We start from the raw sequence: 15,890 nt of genomic DNA, 5'->3' as shown, positions 1-15,890 counted from the left end.
GTCAGCTTAATTTGGCTTAATTTGTTGGGTGTTTTTGTTTTGTTTTTTTTTTTTAATTTCCTTCTCAAAAAATAGCACCATGTCCCTGAGCCTTCTGGTGTGGCTGTGGGGCTGTTCCCAGAGTGGGGGGGAGCTGAGCAGGATGGAATTGGAAAGAAGGAAGATTTTGATCCCCTGCCAAGCCTGCACAATCCCATCCAAGATCACACTGGCAGATAATGAGCTTTAATAAGCAGGCCACACTAATTGGTAAGTGATCCCAGAACTGTCTGTGGGAGAGGCGAGGGAAGAGCAGTGGCAGCTTCGGGTGAGGAGGGGGATGAGGCTGTGCAGCTCCCAGTGATCCAAAGGGCAGGGGCTGATGGAGCAAGGGATGCCTGAAGCAGGGCTCTGGAACTGCCTGGAGAAAGGGTTCAGCCTGCACAGGCAGCTGCCTGCTGGGCTGCAGTTGGAGGTTGCAAGCAGGACCATGAGTGGGGCTTGCAAGCAAGAGCTTGAGCAGGATTTGGAAGCAGCACCATGAAAAGATTTGGAAACAAGACCATGAGGGTCTGGAAGGGTTTGGAAGCAGGACCACGAGTGGGACTTGGAAGCAGAACTATCATCAGGATTTGGAAGCAGGACCACAAGTGGGATTTGGAAGCAGGACCACGAACAGGGTTGGGAAGCAGGACCACAACCAATGTGTGCAATATCTCATCCCTGGTGCCCAGCTGGCTTTGCCAACACCACCTGGGTGAGATGTGTGGGCACAACCAGCCATGGGAATAGCTGTGCCTCCTGCTCCTGACTCTTCAGCAGGTGAAAAATGGGGCACAGAGAAATGGAGGCTTTTCACTGCAGGGTGATGGGTGGCTGGAAATTTTTGCACCCACAGCCTTTGAAGCTGGAGCTGGGCAGGGTGGGCTGGGGTGGCCATCCTGAGCAGGCAGCTGTATGCTGCTGCCAAGGCAGTCCTAATTGGAGATCATTGGAAATTCCCCTCTCAAATGGAGTGGAAAAATGCTATTAAGCTAATAGAACATCACAGCAGAAGGAAGTTCTGCTGCCACAATCCCCAGGGAATTGGGGTGTAATGAGAGGAAGGAGCAGGAGGTGACAGCAGCCCCTGTGCTCAGGGTGGTGGGAGACCCGACCAGCTCAGCACCAGCCAGCCCCTGTTTTCCTGTGCCCTGCCTCAGTTTCCCCATGTGGCCAAGGGACAGGAAGCTCCGCTGCCAGGAGACCCTGGGAGCTGGGTGTAATTTGCCATTACAGCTTGGGGAAACTGAGGCACGGGCAAGCTTGCCAGAATCACCCAGGCACTCGAAACCAGCAGCAGGATCCTGCATCCTCTGAGTGCCTCGGTGCCACCTTTCCTAGGAAAAAGCTATAGGAGGCACCTTGTTTAAACATGACTGGTCCTGGGCACCCCATAAGAAGCAGAGGGGTCCCCAGCCACAGCTGCTCTGCCAGGTCCCTGCAGCAGCCGTGCTCCCTTCCCAACACTAAGTGGCAGCCTCTGCCTGGCTTTGGGGCATCCTTCCCAAGGGGGTATCAGGACCAGGGCAGCAGCATCCTGGGTTTTTGGGGGGCTGCAGCATCCTCCAGGTCCCAGGACTCCCATCCTGGCTGCAAACGACACTGAAGGTCCTGCCAGGGGATTGTCCTCACCCAAACAGCCATGGCTATCAGGCTGAGCTCCATTTGGGGTTAGATGGGGTCAATTCTGCCTGCTAGGAAGGAGATAAGAAGCAGGGTTGGCAGCTGTTGGTACCATCTGCTGAATTAGAATGGCAACGTGCTAAAAAAGCCAGTATCTTGGGATGAAAATGGGCTGCTTAAGGCAAGGAGGTGTTTCTGCTGCAGGTATTGCTGGGAGCTGCTCTGCCCAGTGTGGGGATTTGCAATGCTCTAAAGAAATGTAAAGGAGTTCTGGAAGTGTCCTATCTGGGTCTTGTGATGACAGTTTGGGGAGTTGCTGCTCTGGATTTTCTGCAGCAAAGGATGGGGAAAAAAAACAAAAAAACCCCACCTGTAAAATCATAGAATGGTTAGGGTGGGAAGGGACCTTAAAGACCATCCGGTCCCAAAGCCCTGCCATGGGCAGGGACACCTCCCACCAGCTCAGGTTGCTCCAAGCCCCATCCAACCTGGCAAATGTTGTCATTAAAAATAAACACCAAGCCCTTAATACCACACTTTAACATTTGGTCAGCCCTGAAGTGGTCTGGCACATGGACCAGATGAACCTTGTAGAGCCCTTCCATCTGTAAATACTCTATTTATTCTATTCTAATTTTGAAACTCACTCCCACAGCCACCTCAGAACCTCTTTGGCTTTACATATCTCCTCATCCCCACACCCAGACTTGGGCTGCTGAGTTATTTTCAGCACCACCAGATGATTTGTGGCCACTTCTCAGAGGACAGGGATGCTCAGATGAACCATCCAGCATCTCCCTTCTCCTCCCTGGTGTAAATCAGCTGCTGATTTACGCCAGCAGAAGGACACTCCAAAGCACTGCTGTGATTTAGCAATCCCACCAGGACCTTGCCACTTCTGCAGAAGAGGTACAGTGGGTCTGTTTGTTTTCTCCTCCCAAGGAGAAAGCTTCGGTGATGAGAGATGATGGCCCTGGCAGCTGACTGTGCTTCTCCTCCTGGCCAGGATGGGTGCTCCAAGAGCACAGCTTCATCCCAGGAAGGGAAAACATCCGCTGTGATTTATAGGAGGCAGGAGAAACCAGTCCCATCTGCTACCCCAGGCACCTACTCCTTTTTATTATTTTTTTTAGAGCATGAAAACTAACTGTGAGAGACAACAGAGCTGCAGGGAAAGTGGCTTTCATGGTCATGGATCTTGGGGAGGGAAAAGCTGCGACGCAGCTGGAGCTCAATTTACCTCCATGGGAGCCTTGGAGAAGATGAGCAACATTTTGCAACCAGGAGAGTGAGGCAGACAAGCCAAAAAAGTCTCACAGAGAAATGAGAATTTTCCCTTGGAGCTTTTTCACCCTCATTTCCTGACCCTTCCTCTCACCCCTGCACACACTAAAGACATTTTACCCTGTGTGAAGCTCTGCAGTGGTCCTGGTGCCCACCAGCAGAGTGTGGCCATGCAAACCACCCCTTGGCCAGGCTAACAAATGGCTAAACAACTGCAAAAGCACTTTGCAGCATCATTTTTTTTTCAACAGATTTCGCAGCAGATTGGCTTTTACAGCACAGCTCTCCCTTCAGTCTCTTTATCCATCCTCCATCATGTACCACCCCCTCAAGAAAGGAAAAAGAAAAAAAAAAAAAGGAGGAAAGCAGTTTAAAAACCCAGGCCATTTCAGAGAAACAGCACCCACGTACAAAATGGCTCCACAAGGGCTGCTGCAGCCCTCCATGCACTGATTTAAAGGCCAAGGAATTAGCAGAACAAGCTGGGAAAGCTCGTGGGTTGGAGGTTTGCTGCTATTTTGGGGTGCTGAAGCTGGCAGCAGGCAGTGCTCAGGTTGGTGTGAGGGTCAGGAGGAGGTTTGCAGGTCTCACCAAGTGTGAAAGTGTTGCTGAAGATGAGGAAGACCTGTCTGGTGGATGAAGCTGGAGGAGATGAGCACAGGTCCTGGGCAGGATGCTGAGCAGTCTGGTTGAAGCAGCACCTTCTGGGTGCAGGGTGGTGAGGGCTGGCACAGGTAGCACCAGCCCAGTGAGCAGAAGGGTGTTGTTAGGCTTCCCACAGATAAAATCTCTCTCTTTTCTGGCTCTGACAGTTTTCTGCCTGTTCCTTGGTCATCTCAGTGGTGGCCTCAGCGTTCTGGGTTTCTCCACACATTTGTATGGGAAGGTTAGAATCAGACAATTGTTTTTCTTGGAGAAGATCTTTAAGATCATTGAGTCCAACCATTAATCCCAGGGAAAAAGGCTTTCCCATGGAAGTGTTAATTGAGACTAATTGAGCCGTGGGGAAATCATTTGCATCCTCCAAGTCCATCACTTGCTGCTCATCACCCCTGGTTGCATTTTGCTCATGAGCCATTACTTGACCTGGGCAAATGGCCAGCAGTGAGTTACACCCCAAAAGATGATCCCATTCCCTTCCCTGTGGCTTTCACCCTGTCCCAAACACCCCCGGGATCTCTGCTGGGCAGATATTCCAGTTCCTGGCTGGAGCTGTTTGCTTTCCCAGCCCTCCCCTTGGCTTCTGCCCACAGTGCCTCATGGCTTTGGGGTCCCCCTCACCCCCATCCCCCTTCCTCAGGAACTTATTGGCATTACTGCCAAATCCCTGCCATATGCTGGGGTGGCCATGGTGCTGCCCTCCTGTCAATCTCTTTTTGGGGCAATTTAGCAAAATGTTTGTTCATCGTGGCAAATGTCCTTTTAAGTGCTTTTTTTTTTTTTTTTTTTTTTTTTTTTTTAATAGCTTAAACACGTTATATATGTGCTGGCACGCTGGGGTAATGCTGTGCCAGCAACCACAGCCTTGGAGAGCTGAGGACGTGCTGTTCCTCCGGGTAAACTCCTGGAAAAGTCAAGGGCAGGCTGGCACCGTGTCCCGTGTCCTCGAAGGGGACTGGATTTGTTTCTGACCATGATCATCATCTAACGCCACAGCCTTGCTGGGTGCCCTTGGTCACATCCCTCGGTGCCGGTGTTCCCCAGCCAGGATGATGCTGTTGGAGGCAGTGGGTGAAAATCCAAGGGGGCTGGAGGAGGGAGGGAGCAAGAGGCTGCTGGCCACACGCTGTGCTCCTGGCAGGGCTGGGAGCTTCTCCCTGGGCTGTCCCTAGGATTAGTTTCATAGCGCGGGGAAATAACAGGATGAAAAAAAAAAAAATAAAATCACTCCCCTCCGAGCACTAAAAGCCAAGTCTCAAGGTTAATTGTCTGCCCTGTAGGAATCGCTTTTGCATGAGGCTTCATTAGCATCCTTACAGCCAAGCAGAGAGCAAGCCCGGGCCCCGGACCCCGCGGTCCCCCCCCTCCTGCTTCCCTCTCCACGTGTGGGGTGCGGGAATGATGGATCACAGGAAGCTTTTCCCCACCAGCGGGGCCGGATTTGGGGCCGATGATGAACCCCTGAGCTGCTCCTTGGCAGCTGCTGGTGTGGCCTCATCCCTGCGCCCTGGGTCCTGCTGGGGTTGTCCCATTGCACTGTGAGCTGATGGAGCAGGGGGAAAGCAGACAGAAATGGGAATTTCCACCACGGGGGGGATAAAAAGCAGTTACATGTCCTGCCATGGGGCTGTGACTGAGGGGTGCGGGGTCTCCCCTGTGCCCCCAGCCCTCCTCCAGCCTCTGTTTCTTCCTCTTCTGCACTTGGGATTTGGTTTCTCCCTCAGCAGCCAACATCCCCAGGGGCTCCCCACCACCACCACCAAACCTTCTCCTTCTTCCTATAAATCACAGAGGAGGTTTCCTTTCCCATCCTGATGGCTGGGAGTATGAAGCCTGCCCAGGAAGTGAGCTGCAACCCAGCTGCTTGCCCTTTTATGGGGATCTACAAAAAATATCCCATATTTTGGCAAGTGGGAGATGCAGTGGGCAGGCACTCTGGCAAAGGGGGTGCCTGGGTTTCGGTGCTCCCAGGTGGTTTCTGGCTTCTCCAGGTGTGGGAAGAAAGAGGGATGTGTGGAGGAGGGAGAGGAGACAGCAACTTGACTTCAGCAATAAGGGGATTAAACATCTTAAACCCCAAACAAAGTAAACAGTCTGCTTTGGTTCAGGTGGGGAAGCCTCAGGCTTTTAGTTTCAGGCTGTGTTTTCTACAAAGCAAGGTCAGTTTGTGCTCCAGGTTCTTCATCTTGCTGAAAAGGTAAAGGCTTCAGCCAAATAAGTTGGCTCCAGCTGCTTCTTTTTGCTGAAACAACCCAAATCCTCACCCAGCAGTGGCACCCACCTCCCAGTCTGCCTGCGAGGAGGATTGTGGCAGCAAAACCTTGCTGCTTGATTTTTCAGGGTCCAAGTGCCAAGGCAGGAGCCCCCTGCCCCATTGCTGGGTGGGGAGGGGGTTGATGGGGCTGCCCTCCCCTTCCTGCCACTGCCATTCAGGGCTTTGGGCTCCTGGTGGTGAGGAGTAATGGGTTTTTAATTCATTTAAGGGAATTAAGCTCGTGTCTGACTACTCACATCACTTCCACTTTCATTAATTTCTGAGCTGCTTGCCTGGTTTCCTTTGGCTCTGGCAGGGGGGTAGCATGGCAGGGAGGGCAATTCCCTGCAAATCCAACAAATGCTGATGGCTGAGGAGGATCAGGAGACCCCCTTAGCCCCTTCCCCGTGGTGGGGGATACTTTTGGTCACCCACTGCTTTAGTCTCATGGGCACTGGTGAGCACCAGGGACTGATGGAGAGAGGGCGTGGGGAGCTGGCAGAGCTTGGGACCCATCTGCAGCTGAGCAGGGCCAGTTCACCCTGATAGAGGAAAGTGTCTGGCCAAAGGATGGGTGGAAGTAGAGCAGAAAGTCCCTGGGATGCACCAGGTGGGAAAGGCTCTGCTGGCCTTTCACCACCCCTTCAGCTTTTAGTATCAGTCGAGCCTGGGGTGAGTGTGATGCCTGGTGCTTGCTGGCCATGGGCTGTCCTGGGGTTCCCAACCTTCTTTCCAGGATTCTTGGCTTTCTTCCAGGGGTCCCTGACCATCTTTGCATCTTCCTTTTAAGATGCTTCTGCAATACAGCTCATAAACAACTGCAAAAGCAGAGGGTAAAACAGAGAAGACAAAAATAACAGCAGCAGGAGTGGGCTTGAAGTAAATAACAGCAAAACATCAAAGAGGAGGAGGAGTGAGGCTTTGAGGAGGTATTTATAGCCAGGTTCTGTGGTTCCTCTGGATAAATCTGCATGCCCCCCCATGGAATCTTCTTCCCTGGCCTCCAGAAGGATGTGTTTGTGTCTGACACATCAGCCCTTCCCTGGGGGGGTTAAGCCCAGCAGAGCACATCCCTGCAGCTTCCAGAGGCTGCCTGGGGAAGAGCTGATGCCCTCAACAAGCTCTGAGCCCAGATCTCTGCAGTGCTGAGCACTGGGGCTGTTACATGTGACACAAAGCAGCCCCCACCACCAGGCTCTGCCTCCTGATGAGTCCTCAACAAGATTGGGTTTTTTTTTTCTCTCTGTATCCCTCCTGGGTCTCACATCTGGGAGCAAGGCTGATAGCCTGGGAAAACCTGGCTGCCAGCAGAGAGAGGGATGAGAGGTGGCTGTGGAGGTGATGCTGAGTGCTGGGGCGCTTGGACTTGATGAGCTTAAGAGTTCTTTCCAACCCAAATGACCCTATGATTCCTCAGCTGCCTCCTTCATCCCTGCTGCGGTGAGCATTAGGTGCTGGCAGCCAAAACGTGGCTGCTTGGCTAATGGGGACACCCTCATTAGACCTGTCTGGAGCTGATGATGTGCAGGGAAGGTTTTTGGAAGCTGGTTGTGTCCTCTGCAGCTTGCACCCTATGGGGAAAGGTTTGTAGGTGCAGAAAGGACCAGGAAGCACAGGCAGTGTTAGGAAAAGTTGCTCAGTCTCCTTGGGTGGACCCTGGGAGGCAATGGGGGCTGTTTGCCCCCCCAAAAGTGGGACATGTTTGTGGCCAGGGGATGTGGGGGCAGTGACCTTTCCAGCTGCCTCCTGCTTTGTGAAGCTTCTGCTTCTCTTAAAGCATCTGTTCCCATGAAAGGTACTTTGGAGGGATTTAAAGGGTTTTGGGGGATTTAGGACTTTGGAACAGAGCAGACAGGCAATAAACCCTTCAGCCAGCTGTGCAGTCAGGACCTTTTGGAGAAGAGAAAGCTGGGGGCATTTCCACCTGCCTGGAGCCCCAAAATATCCTCCCTCCTTGCAGCCATCTCCCAAGCTGGGGGAGCAGGAGGGGCTGGTGGCTTCTGCATGCCTGGGCTGCTGCTGCTCTCTAATGAGACATGGGGTTTGCAATTAAGCACTAGGGAGTACCCTGGGGACAGAGTCTGCTGCTGGAGCCCAGCTCAGATGAGTTCAGGGAGGGAGAGACCTGATCTCCCACTTAGCAGATGGGTCACGATCAGGAGATTCATTGATCCCCAGAAAAGTAAAGCCTCTGCTTCATTATTGACATGCTGGGGATGAACATGGCCACGGGGAGCAGGGAAGCTGCTGTGAATCCTTCCCTAAATGTTGTCTGTGGCAGACTCAGAGAGCAGATGATCATCTCCACAGGCACAGATTCAATGGGAAGGAACCTGCTCCTTCCCCCAGTGCCCATCACACCCACAACTCCTGGGGCACTGGAAATAGCTGAGGGCTGGAAAGCTGCAGCTTCCTGCTGCTGTGTCCATCCCCTCCTTCTGCAGGCTGAGGCACAGCTGCATGATGAGGACACCATGCTCTGGGTTAAAGCAAAGAGTTCCTAAACTTCCTCAGCTCAGGAAGGAGATTGAGGTGCTGGAGCAGGTCCGAAGGAGGCAACTGGGCTGGTGAAGGGACTGGAGCACAGATCCTATGAGGAGAGGCTGAGGGAGCTGGGGGTGTTGAGGCTGGAGAAGAGGAGGCTCAGGGGAGACCTCATCAGTCTCTACAACTCCCTGAAAGGAGGCTGGAGCCAGGGGGGGGTTGGGCTCTTTTCCCAGGCAACTCTCAGCAAGACAAGAGGGCACAAGAGGTCTCAAGTTGTGCCAGGGGAGGTTTAGGTTGGATATTAGAAAGAATTTCTTTAGGGAGAGGGTGATCAGGCATTGGAATGGGCTGCCCAGGGAAGGGGTGGATTCTCCATCCCTGGAGATATTTCAAAAGAGCCTGGATGTGGCACTCAGTGCCATGGGCTGGGAACCACGGGGGGAGTGGATCAAGGGTTGGACTTGATGATCTCTGAGGTCCCTTCCGACCCAGCCCATTCTAGGATTCCATGAGGGCCAGGGCAGAGCACCCAGGCAAGAGCCATGGGGCTGCTCCCCAGCTCCGGGCTGCCTGTGGAGGAGGTACCTGGGGGTGATGCCAGGCCCTGGGGTGCTCACCAGGGCTGTTTGTGCAGAAGCATAGACATGGTGAGTCCTCAGAGAGGTGGTTTGGGTGCAGGGAAGGCAGGGAAGAGGCAGCCTCAGGCAACAGGAGCACAAGACCTTTGTGCAAGGTCTTGGACACTCTGCTCCCCAAAGAGGACCTTGAGTACATCAAATGTTTTGACTGTAAAAGCAAAGGGGCTGCTGTTCCTCCCCTCTGCCTGCAGGAAGGACAGACCCTGCTCTGTCCTCTGCTGCATTTCTGATTTGCCCTCCCCAGATCAGCTCTCCCTGGGGGGAGGTTTTCCTCACTGGCTCCTGCCAAGAGTTGCTGGCAATAACTTCTCGGTGCCCTTCAATGCAGCTGCTCAGCACAGCAGATGGGGACGTGGGCTGTAGCTGTGCCAGCCCAGTTGCACTGCAAGCCTGGTTCAGGTTAAGCTGTGCCTATGCAAGTAGCTCCATTTACACCCAAAGTTCCCACTCCTTCCTGAAGATACCTACTGAGATCCTGGTGCAGTTATTGGGAGCATCACCCACGAGCTGGAGCACGACTGCACAGAAGCCAGCATGGTAACAACACCCACAGGAGAAAAAGCAAGAGAAGGACTGTCTGTCCCCCACGTGGAAATCCTGGAGGTTTTCCTGGCTCTCTACATGAGCAGAGCCATGCAGGGGACGTGGCTTTTGAGGTTCCTTCTCCAGGGAATCACACTGAGCTGCTGGTTCAGGGCAGGGATGTGTCATCCTGCTCAAGTGGGTGTTGGAACTTCTGGGTGCTGCTTCTTTCTTTCAGGAAAGCATCTCCTGCGGGCAAACCTGCCTGGCAGGATGCCCCTGACGCCAACACAGACATCCTCAGCTTTCAACAGTGAACAAACCTGCCCCGTGACACGGCCCCTTTGCTCAACAGCTGCTTCAGGGGCAGATCTCGAGCTCCCAAAAGCCTTTGGCTGAGATTTCTGGGTCCTGCCAACACACGGAGGAGCTGGAAGCAAAGCATCCTCCTCCCAGCCTGGCTTTCAGTTTAGGATCACCTGAGGCTTTTGGAGAATTTAGGAAGAAGGCGTTGATCTTGGTTGGTTGCTGCACCCCTGGGCGTTTAAGGGAATGCAAGGAGCAGTTGGGACATGGGAAGAAGGAAAGGAGCAGCTGCTCCCCTGGATTTAAAGGGATCAGCAGCCGAGTGAGTCCCCGGCGTTACCCAGGGTGTAACGGGGAGCAGAGTCTGACTCACATTCCATATGTTCCCAATCCACCACATTCAATCAAGCCTAATAAAATTGATAGGGGAGCATTGAAAATCTCGTGATTAATTCTTTATGATCTGTAATAGGGGAGCTGTGTGCCAATTACTCGAGTAAATCATTCATCAGAATATAAATAGAGCTAACCTCCAGCACAAACACCAGAGGATTTCCACTCGGATTGCAGGGCTGGATTGCAGCACTGCATGGCTGCTGACAGTGTGTTATCTGATGGAGGACAGAAGAGGTTCTGCAATTTTGCTGCTTCTGCCCGAGGTTTTAGCTCTGTGCTCCAGTGTTATTTGCTTCTCCCCGGGCTTGCAATGCCATCCTTTCCAATGTGTTTTGATGCTCCATCCTTGATCTCCACCACACATCAATCCCTGAGGGATTTGCCAAGGTTAAACCCACGGGGGTCAGCTTGATTTCAGGGCAGGTTTGAAGATGTGGACAGTGACACAGCCCTTGGGGAAGGGGACACAAAGGATTGGGAGGAAAGGCCCAGCCCCACGGTGCACCCATGGGACCTCTATCAGCAAGGGAGGTGGCTGAGGTGGGGCCAGGTGGATTGCAAGCTCAGATATGAGAAAGCAAGGTCACTGGCAGAAAACAACCTTTCCTGGTGACCACCAAGGCTCACGGAGGACAACCATAAGGTCTGGTTCACACAGCAGGAGCAACGGGAAAGAGGGGGTTAGAGGAGCTGTGGGCAAGCAGTGGAACTGAAAAGCTTGTCCTGCTTCCCAGAGGGTGGCAGCAAGAGTCACCTGTGGAGAGCAGAAGTTCTGAGTGCCTTACATCTCCTTTTTCTCAGCAAGAAAACCCATCTTTTGGCCTCAAAACTTTCTCCTGGACTCATAAGGAGAGACGTCCCTTTGTGCTGAGGTTGACCTGGCTGCAGCTTCCCAGCTCATGTCCCGTTTCTAAGGGAAACCCACAGGACAGCACCCCCTGCCCTGGATCTCCACGTGTTGGGAGTCTCCTGGGTTTCCTGGTGCTTGAAACACCCCAGAGCAACCCCCTGCTTACAGTGAGAATCCCTCACAGGGCTGGGGCTCTTACAAGTGAGTCTGTTCCAGTGCCTCCTGCCCACGCAGGCGTCTGCAGCTCCACATCCATCCGTGACCTCTCGGGGCTGTGGTGGGATTTCAAAGGGCATCGAGGGGGCTTCAAGCTGAGAAGGGAGTTGGGAAAGCAGAGAGCAGTGTGCTTGGAAACGGAGAGCTGGATCAAAGGCATGCCACAGGGAGAAGGGGAGGGATGGGGACACAAAGAAAAATCCAGCCCTGCAGAAAGCCCTCTTTGTCTCCCTCACAGCTGCAGGGATGTGTCTGAGGCAGGATGGAGGCCGATGCAAAGGGGCCCCACTGCCACAAACACCTCCCGACCCTCCTGTGTGGAGGATGTTCCTTAGACAGGAAAATGGTCAGCAGGAGCAGCGTGGGGGCTCCACTGTGATTCCCTGCCCCAGACACAGCTGAGCTGGTGGAAGAGCAGCAGGTCCTGCAGCACAAACCTCCAGTGGGTGCCCCTCCCCGTGCTAAGTGACAGGACAGCCATGTCCTCAAGCAAGAAGCCAGCAGGACAGCTCAACCCTCTGCACCTCCTCACTGTCCATCCCTCCCCCCATCCCTCCCCAGACCCACTGCTCCTCCAAGCCTGCCACAGCATCCTTGTCCTTTCCCAGCTGGCAGTGATGGCAGCACTGGAATGTCCCCCCCTTGCAGCAGGGAGGATGGTTGGGGGGTTTCTCCTTCCCAATTCCCCCCCTGGGGGGACATTTGCTCCCCTCTGAACGCAGCCATCACTGCTTTCCCCACCTCATCCCCTTCGCCTTCCCCGCTGCCCCCAGCACCCAGCTGGTGGGACTTGCAAAATAAACATCTTCCCATCTGCTCCTGCACCCCAGCCTGGGAGATGAGAGAGGTGATAATCACACACACAGCCCAGCAAAATTACTCTGCTTGAGGGAGAAGCTGGAAGCAGCTGGAGATCATCCCTGAGGAATGCTGCTCCCACCCACGGTGCCTTCCTGCACGCCTCACCCCAAACCATCCCAGTGCTGCAATTTGTGCTGTGAATCCTAAAATGGTTTGGGTTGGAAGGGACCCTGAAGACCAACTCGTCCCAACTCCCTGCCATGGGGACACCTCCCAATAGACTCCAAGCCCCATCCAACTGGGTCTTGAACACTTCCAGCCACAGCTTCTCTGGGCAACCTGGGCCAGGGTCTCACCAACCTCAATGTAAAAAACAAAAATTTCTTCCTAATCTCCAGTCTAAATGCAGCCTCTAAATCTGCTCGTCCCTGAGGACCCTGAGAGTAGAAGCTGCTCCTGCAGGTGAGCAGGGGAGGATGTGCTGCTGCAGCGAGGGGTTTAGAGCAGCAAAACTGAGGAACTTGGGTGTCCTCTGGGACCCAGACTCATAGCTGGGGTCCCCTGGGTCTCCCAAAGCGCAACCTCCAAGGATTCCATTTTTCCAGGGAGGGTTTCACGTGAGTCATCATCACTCGTGCACATGTCAGGGCACAAGTGCTTGGACATCTCGTCCCTTCCCCACTCCTGTGAGAGCTCCAGGAAGGGCAATCATGAGGCTTCCTTCACATTCAAACTCCTTCTTAAAGAACATTTATTTCCCCTCACAGGAGGGTCTGCAAAAGAGGATGATCCACACAGAGGGTCTTCATATGACATTATTCCCACTGCCAGAGGCAGGTCCAGGACTGCAGTTCTTGAGGCTGCAATAACCAGAAACATCCTAGAGAGGAGTGAAGAAATAACATTAGCAGGAATAATAACAGCAATAAAACCACTACACCTGCTGCAAGGAGCAAGCTGCGATGAACTGTTATGCAGTGTCCTTAAAATACACCCAGGCTCGATGGCTTTACATTTTGCCCTGGAAATGGGTAATATTGAGCATGTAATATTTAATGTTCACATTTTTTTTTTTTTTCATCAGCAGCCATAAGTCGGGGGGGGGTGGGGGGGCCGACCCCGTGCCACGGGTTGCTTCACCGAGGTCGAAGTCCAGACGCCTGCAGGCTACGAGCCCCCGCCCTCCACACCGCAGCCACGGCCGGACACAACTCTCGCAAGCCACGACAGAGGCGGCCGAGCCCGCGGCGAGGTCAGTGATTCCCCGGCGCCATAGGCCGCGCCGCTAGGCCGCACTAGGCCGCACCGCTAGGCCCCACTAGGCCGCGCTCCTAGGCCCAACTAGGCCTCGGCGCTCGTAGTCCCGCCTCCGCCGCCGACAGCGGCAAGGCCCCGGCACGGCGGGTGCGCCGTGCCGGGGCCTTGCCGCTGTCGGCGGCGGAGGCGGGACTAAACGTTCGTCCAGCCCTGGGCGGAGGGGGGACCCGACCCCATCCCCGCGCCATGGCCGGGCCTGGCAGTGGGAAGCGTGCGGCGACAACGGCGGGCGGGGAGCGGCCTTTCCCGCGGGAGTGCTGCGAAGGGCTGGGAGGGCTGGATTACGGCCAGGTACCGGCGGGGCTGGGGGTGGAGGGGAGAGAGGGCGGGGAAGGGACTGGTGTGAGGCGTTGAGGACCGCCCCAGAGCCATCCGCGGAGATGGTGGCAATAACCCCCCCGGGTGGTGGCTGCAGCTCTGGCCCCTGTGTCCGTGCAGCTGTCACAGCGCTTGTCAGGTATTTATATGCTTAGGAAGAGAAACTGCTTTTCCTCAGTGCTGTAAGGGAGTGACTTAAGAGGTCTGGTGGTGGCTCTTGTGCTTAACACTTGTAACAAGAAACACTGAAAGGTCGCTGACAAGTTTGAGGTGGCAGAGATTTTAGCTGAGCTGTCCTCGAGCTTGGTTTTATGCAAAATAATTTCTTACTGTGTTTACCTGAGATTGGCTATGTCATGTTTTACCCACAGTCTACCTGGCTGTGGCCTGAGCTGTCAAACATAACTCCAAAGCAAGCTCATTCAGTGCCTTTATGGACAAGTTTACCTATGGCAGTGGTGCTGATTTAAAAGCGGTGATGATGTAAAAACCAGAGCAGCTCTGGCTGAGGTGCAGCTCTCACCCCATCGCCCCTGCAGCCCTCACCCTCCCTGACTTTTGGGCAGGCGGGCAACATTTGCCACCATTACCACGCGTTGGGGATGAAGAAGCAAAGCTGAACGTTCTGTGCCCATGAGATGGCTGTGTCAGCAGCCTGCAAGGACAGCTCCTGGGCTCCCCTTTTATCCTTAAAAGCGCACACTAGGCACAGGGCAATCTGCCTCCCACTGGCAGCGGTGAATTTGGTTGCTGAGGAAGAGAAAAGAAGGTGAGTGAGATGTTCACAATGTTGCCAGCCAGGAGTTTGTAGGTCAAGAAGCTTTTGTTCTGGCAGTTTGCTCTGCGCCGTACCAGGCAAGAGGAAAGAAGCTGTCCTGGTCCCACAGGTTTGCAACTGAAGAGGGACCAGACCATTCCCCAGTGGCTGCCTGGGTGTGAGGGTTGCAGCTTCACAGCTCTCAGTCTGCAGGGACTGATGGTGAAGGGCTGCTCAGGCATGAGGGGAAGCGAGGTGGGAATAAGGGGAGATGGGTCAGGATCAGGTCCTGGGGGCTCTTGCCATCATTCCTTGGCAGCACTCCTGTCCCAAGGGTGGAGGAGCCCAGGGGGAGCTGGGGTGGTTTGAAGGCAGCCATGGATCCCTAAGGATCCCCCCGTTTTCCTGGAGGGATAAGGGGCTTTGCTTGTGCACTTTGCACCACGAGTGGTCATGGCTGTGCAGGAGGCAGCTGGGTGTGCTGTGAGCTGTTCCCAGGGCCTTTTTATCTTGGCTACAAGCTGTGGCAGGTTTAGCACAAAGGGGTTTTAGCCCCTTTTAATGAATCCCACTGCAGCCCTAGTGCCTTCGAAGAACCCATGAGGAGCCAGTGGGATTTTCTCTCCTGGATGGGCAAGGTGAAGCCCTTGCCTTTTTAAGCCTTTCCTGTCCCCAGGCATCTGAAGGACTTGCAAACACAGCTGTGTTTGGGAAGTAAAAACCTTCCACATCTCCTTGTCTTGATTTTGATTCAACTGAGGGAAGGGCTTGGGCTGGGCTATTTTGTCTTTTGTTTTCAAAGTTTTTTTGGGGGGAAAAAAAAAAAAAAAAAAAGGTGGCACTGGATGTTTTTCATCAAATAGCACTGCAGGGAGAAGGGGTGGGGAGGGAGAAGTAGCGTGGTGTGCTGCACGTAGAAATGCTGGGAGACAGTGTCAGGGAGATGTCCTGGGAAAAATGTGTCTGTCTTAAGAGGAGAAAACCAGTGAGCTCTAAAGGGTTTTGTTGTCATTAAGTAGAACAGCAAGGTCTTCTGCAGCTTCTTCCCATCCAAACTCAACCCTCCTTGCTGTGGAGGGGATTTGCATCACTCTTACTTTATGGAAAGCAAGTTTGAGGCTGACACAGTCCATTGCTTGGAATTCCCAGATCCCTGGGGCAGTCTCCCACCCCTGGGAATGCCGGGGGCTGTGACACGCTGCTGCTCTTCCTGCAGCTTGGAAAGGCACTTGGGTTGTCTGGTGCTCATCCTCACAGTGCCTGTGTCCTTCTGGACCCAGCTGCAGTTGTGGGGTTCCTGAATGTGTTGGGGTGTTGGGGGGGGGGTGGACTGGAAGCCCCCCCCATCCCTCCTCTTGGCCTTTACACCCTGACACAGCACTTTGCAAAGCAGAACAACACCTCGCTTGGGGCTGTTGAGAAATTCATCCAGTCTTGCAG

The 15,890-nt window shown here is 53.9% G+C and overlaps 1 protein-coding gene and 1 long non-coding RNA gene across 11 annotated transcripts in view; one reads left to right on the top strand and one right to left on the bottom strand.

Annotated features, from left to right (window-relative positions):
- Positions 1–12,779: 12,779 nt before the first annotated feature.
- Positions 12,780–13,294, bottom strand: LOC139803832 (uncharacterized). The gene is made up of 2 exons (XR_011729182.1): positions 13,177–13,294; positions 12,780–12,938 (listed from the first exon to the last, which is right to left on the bottom strand). It is a non-coding gene; the product is annotated as an uncharacterized lncRNA (long non-coding RNA).
- PEMT (phosphatidylethanolamine N-methyltransferase) overlaps positions 13,170–15,890 on the top strand; it is a 40,463-nt gene continuing 37,742 nt past the window's right edge. For 3 of the 10 annotated variants that reach the window (XR_011729181.1, XM_071760398.1, XM_071760396.1), the window contains exon 1: positions 13,533–13,666. Coding sequence is in view for 3 of the 10 variants with exons in the window: in XM_071760398.1 (XP_071616499.1) it covers positions 13,562–13,666 (105 nt within the window). In the remaining 7 variants the exon portion in view is untranslated. Of the gene's footprint in view, positions 13,311–13,477; positions 13,667–13,704; positions 13,833–15,890 lie in introns of those variants that run through there. The other 7 variants (XM_071760404.1, XM_071760400.1, XM_071760403.1 and 4 more) reach the window with 5 other exon arrangements.

Source organism: Heliangelus exortis, chromosome 17 (genome assembly GCF_036169615.1).
Source record: "Heliangelus exortis chromosome 17, bHelExo1.hap1, whole genome shotgun sequence".
NCBI classification, from domain to species: Eukaryota; Metazoa; Chordata; class Aves; order Apodiformes; family Trochilidae; genus Heliangelus; species Heliangelus exortis.
The sequence above is the reverse complement of the archived record's forward strand: the minus strand, read 5'-3'. Positions and strand labels throughout refer to the sequence as shown.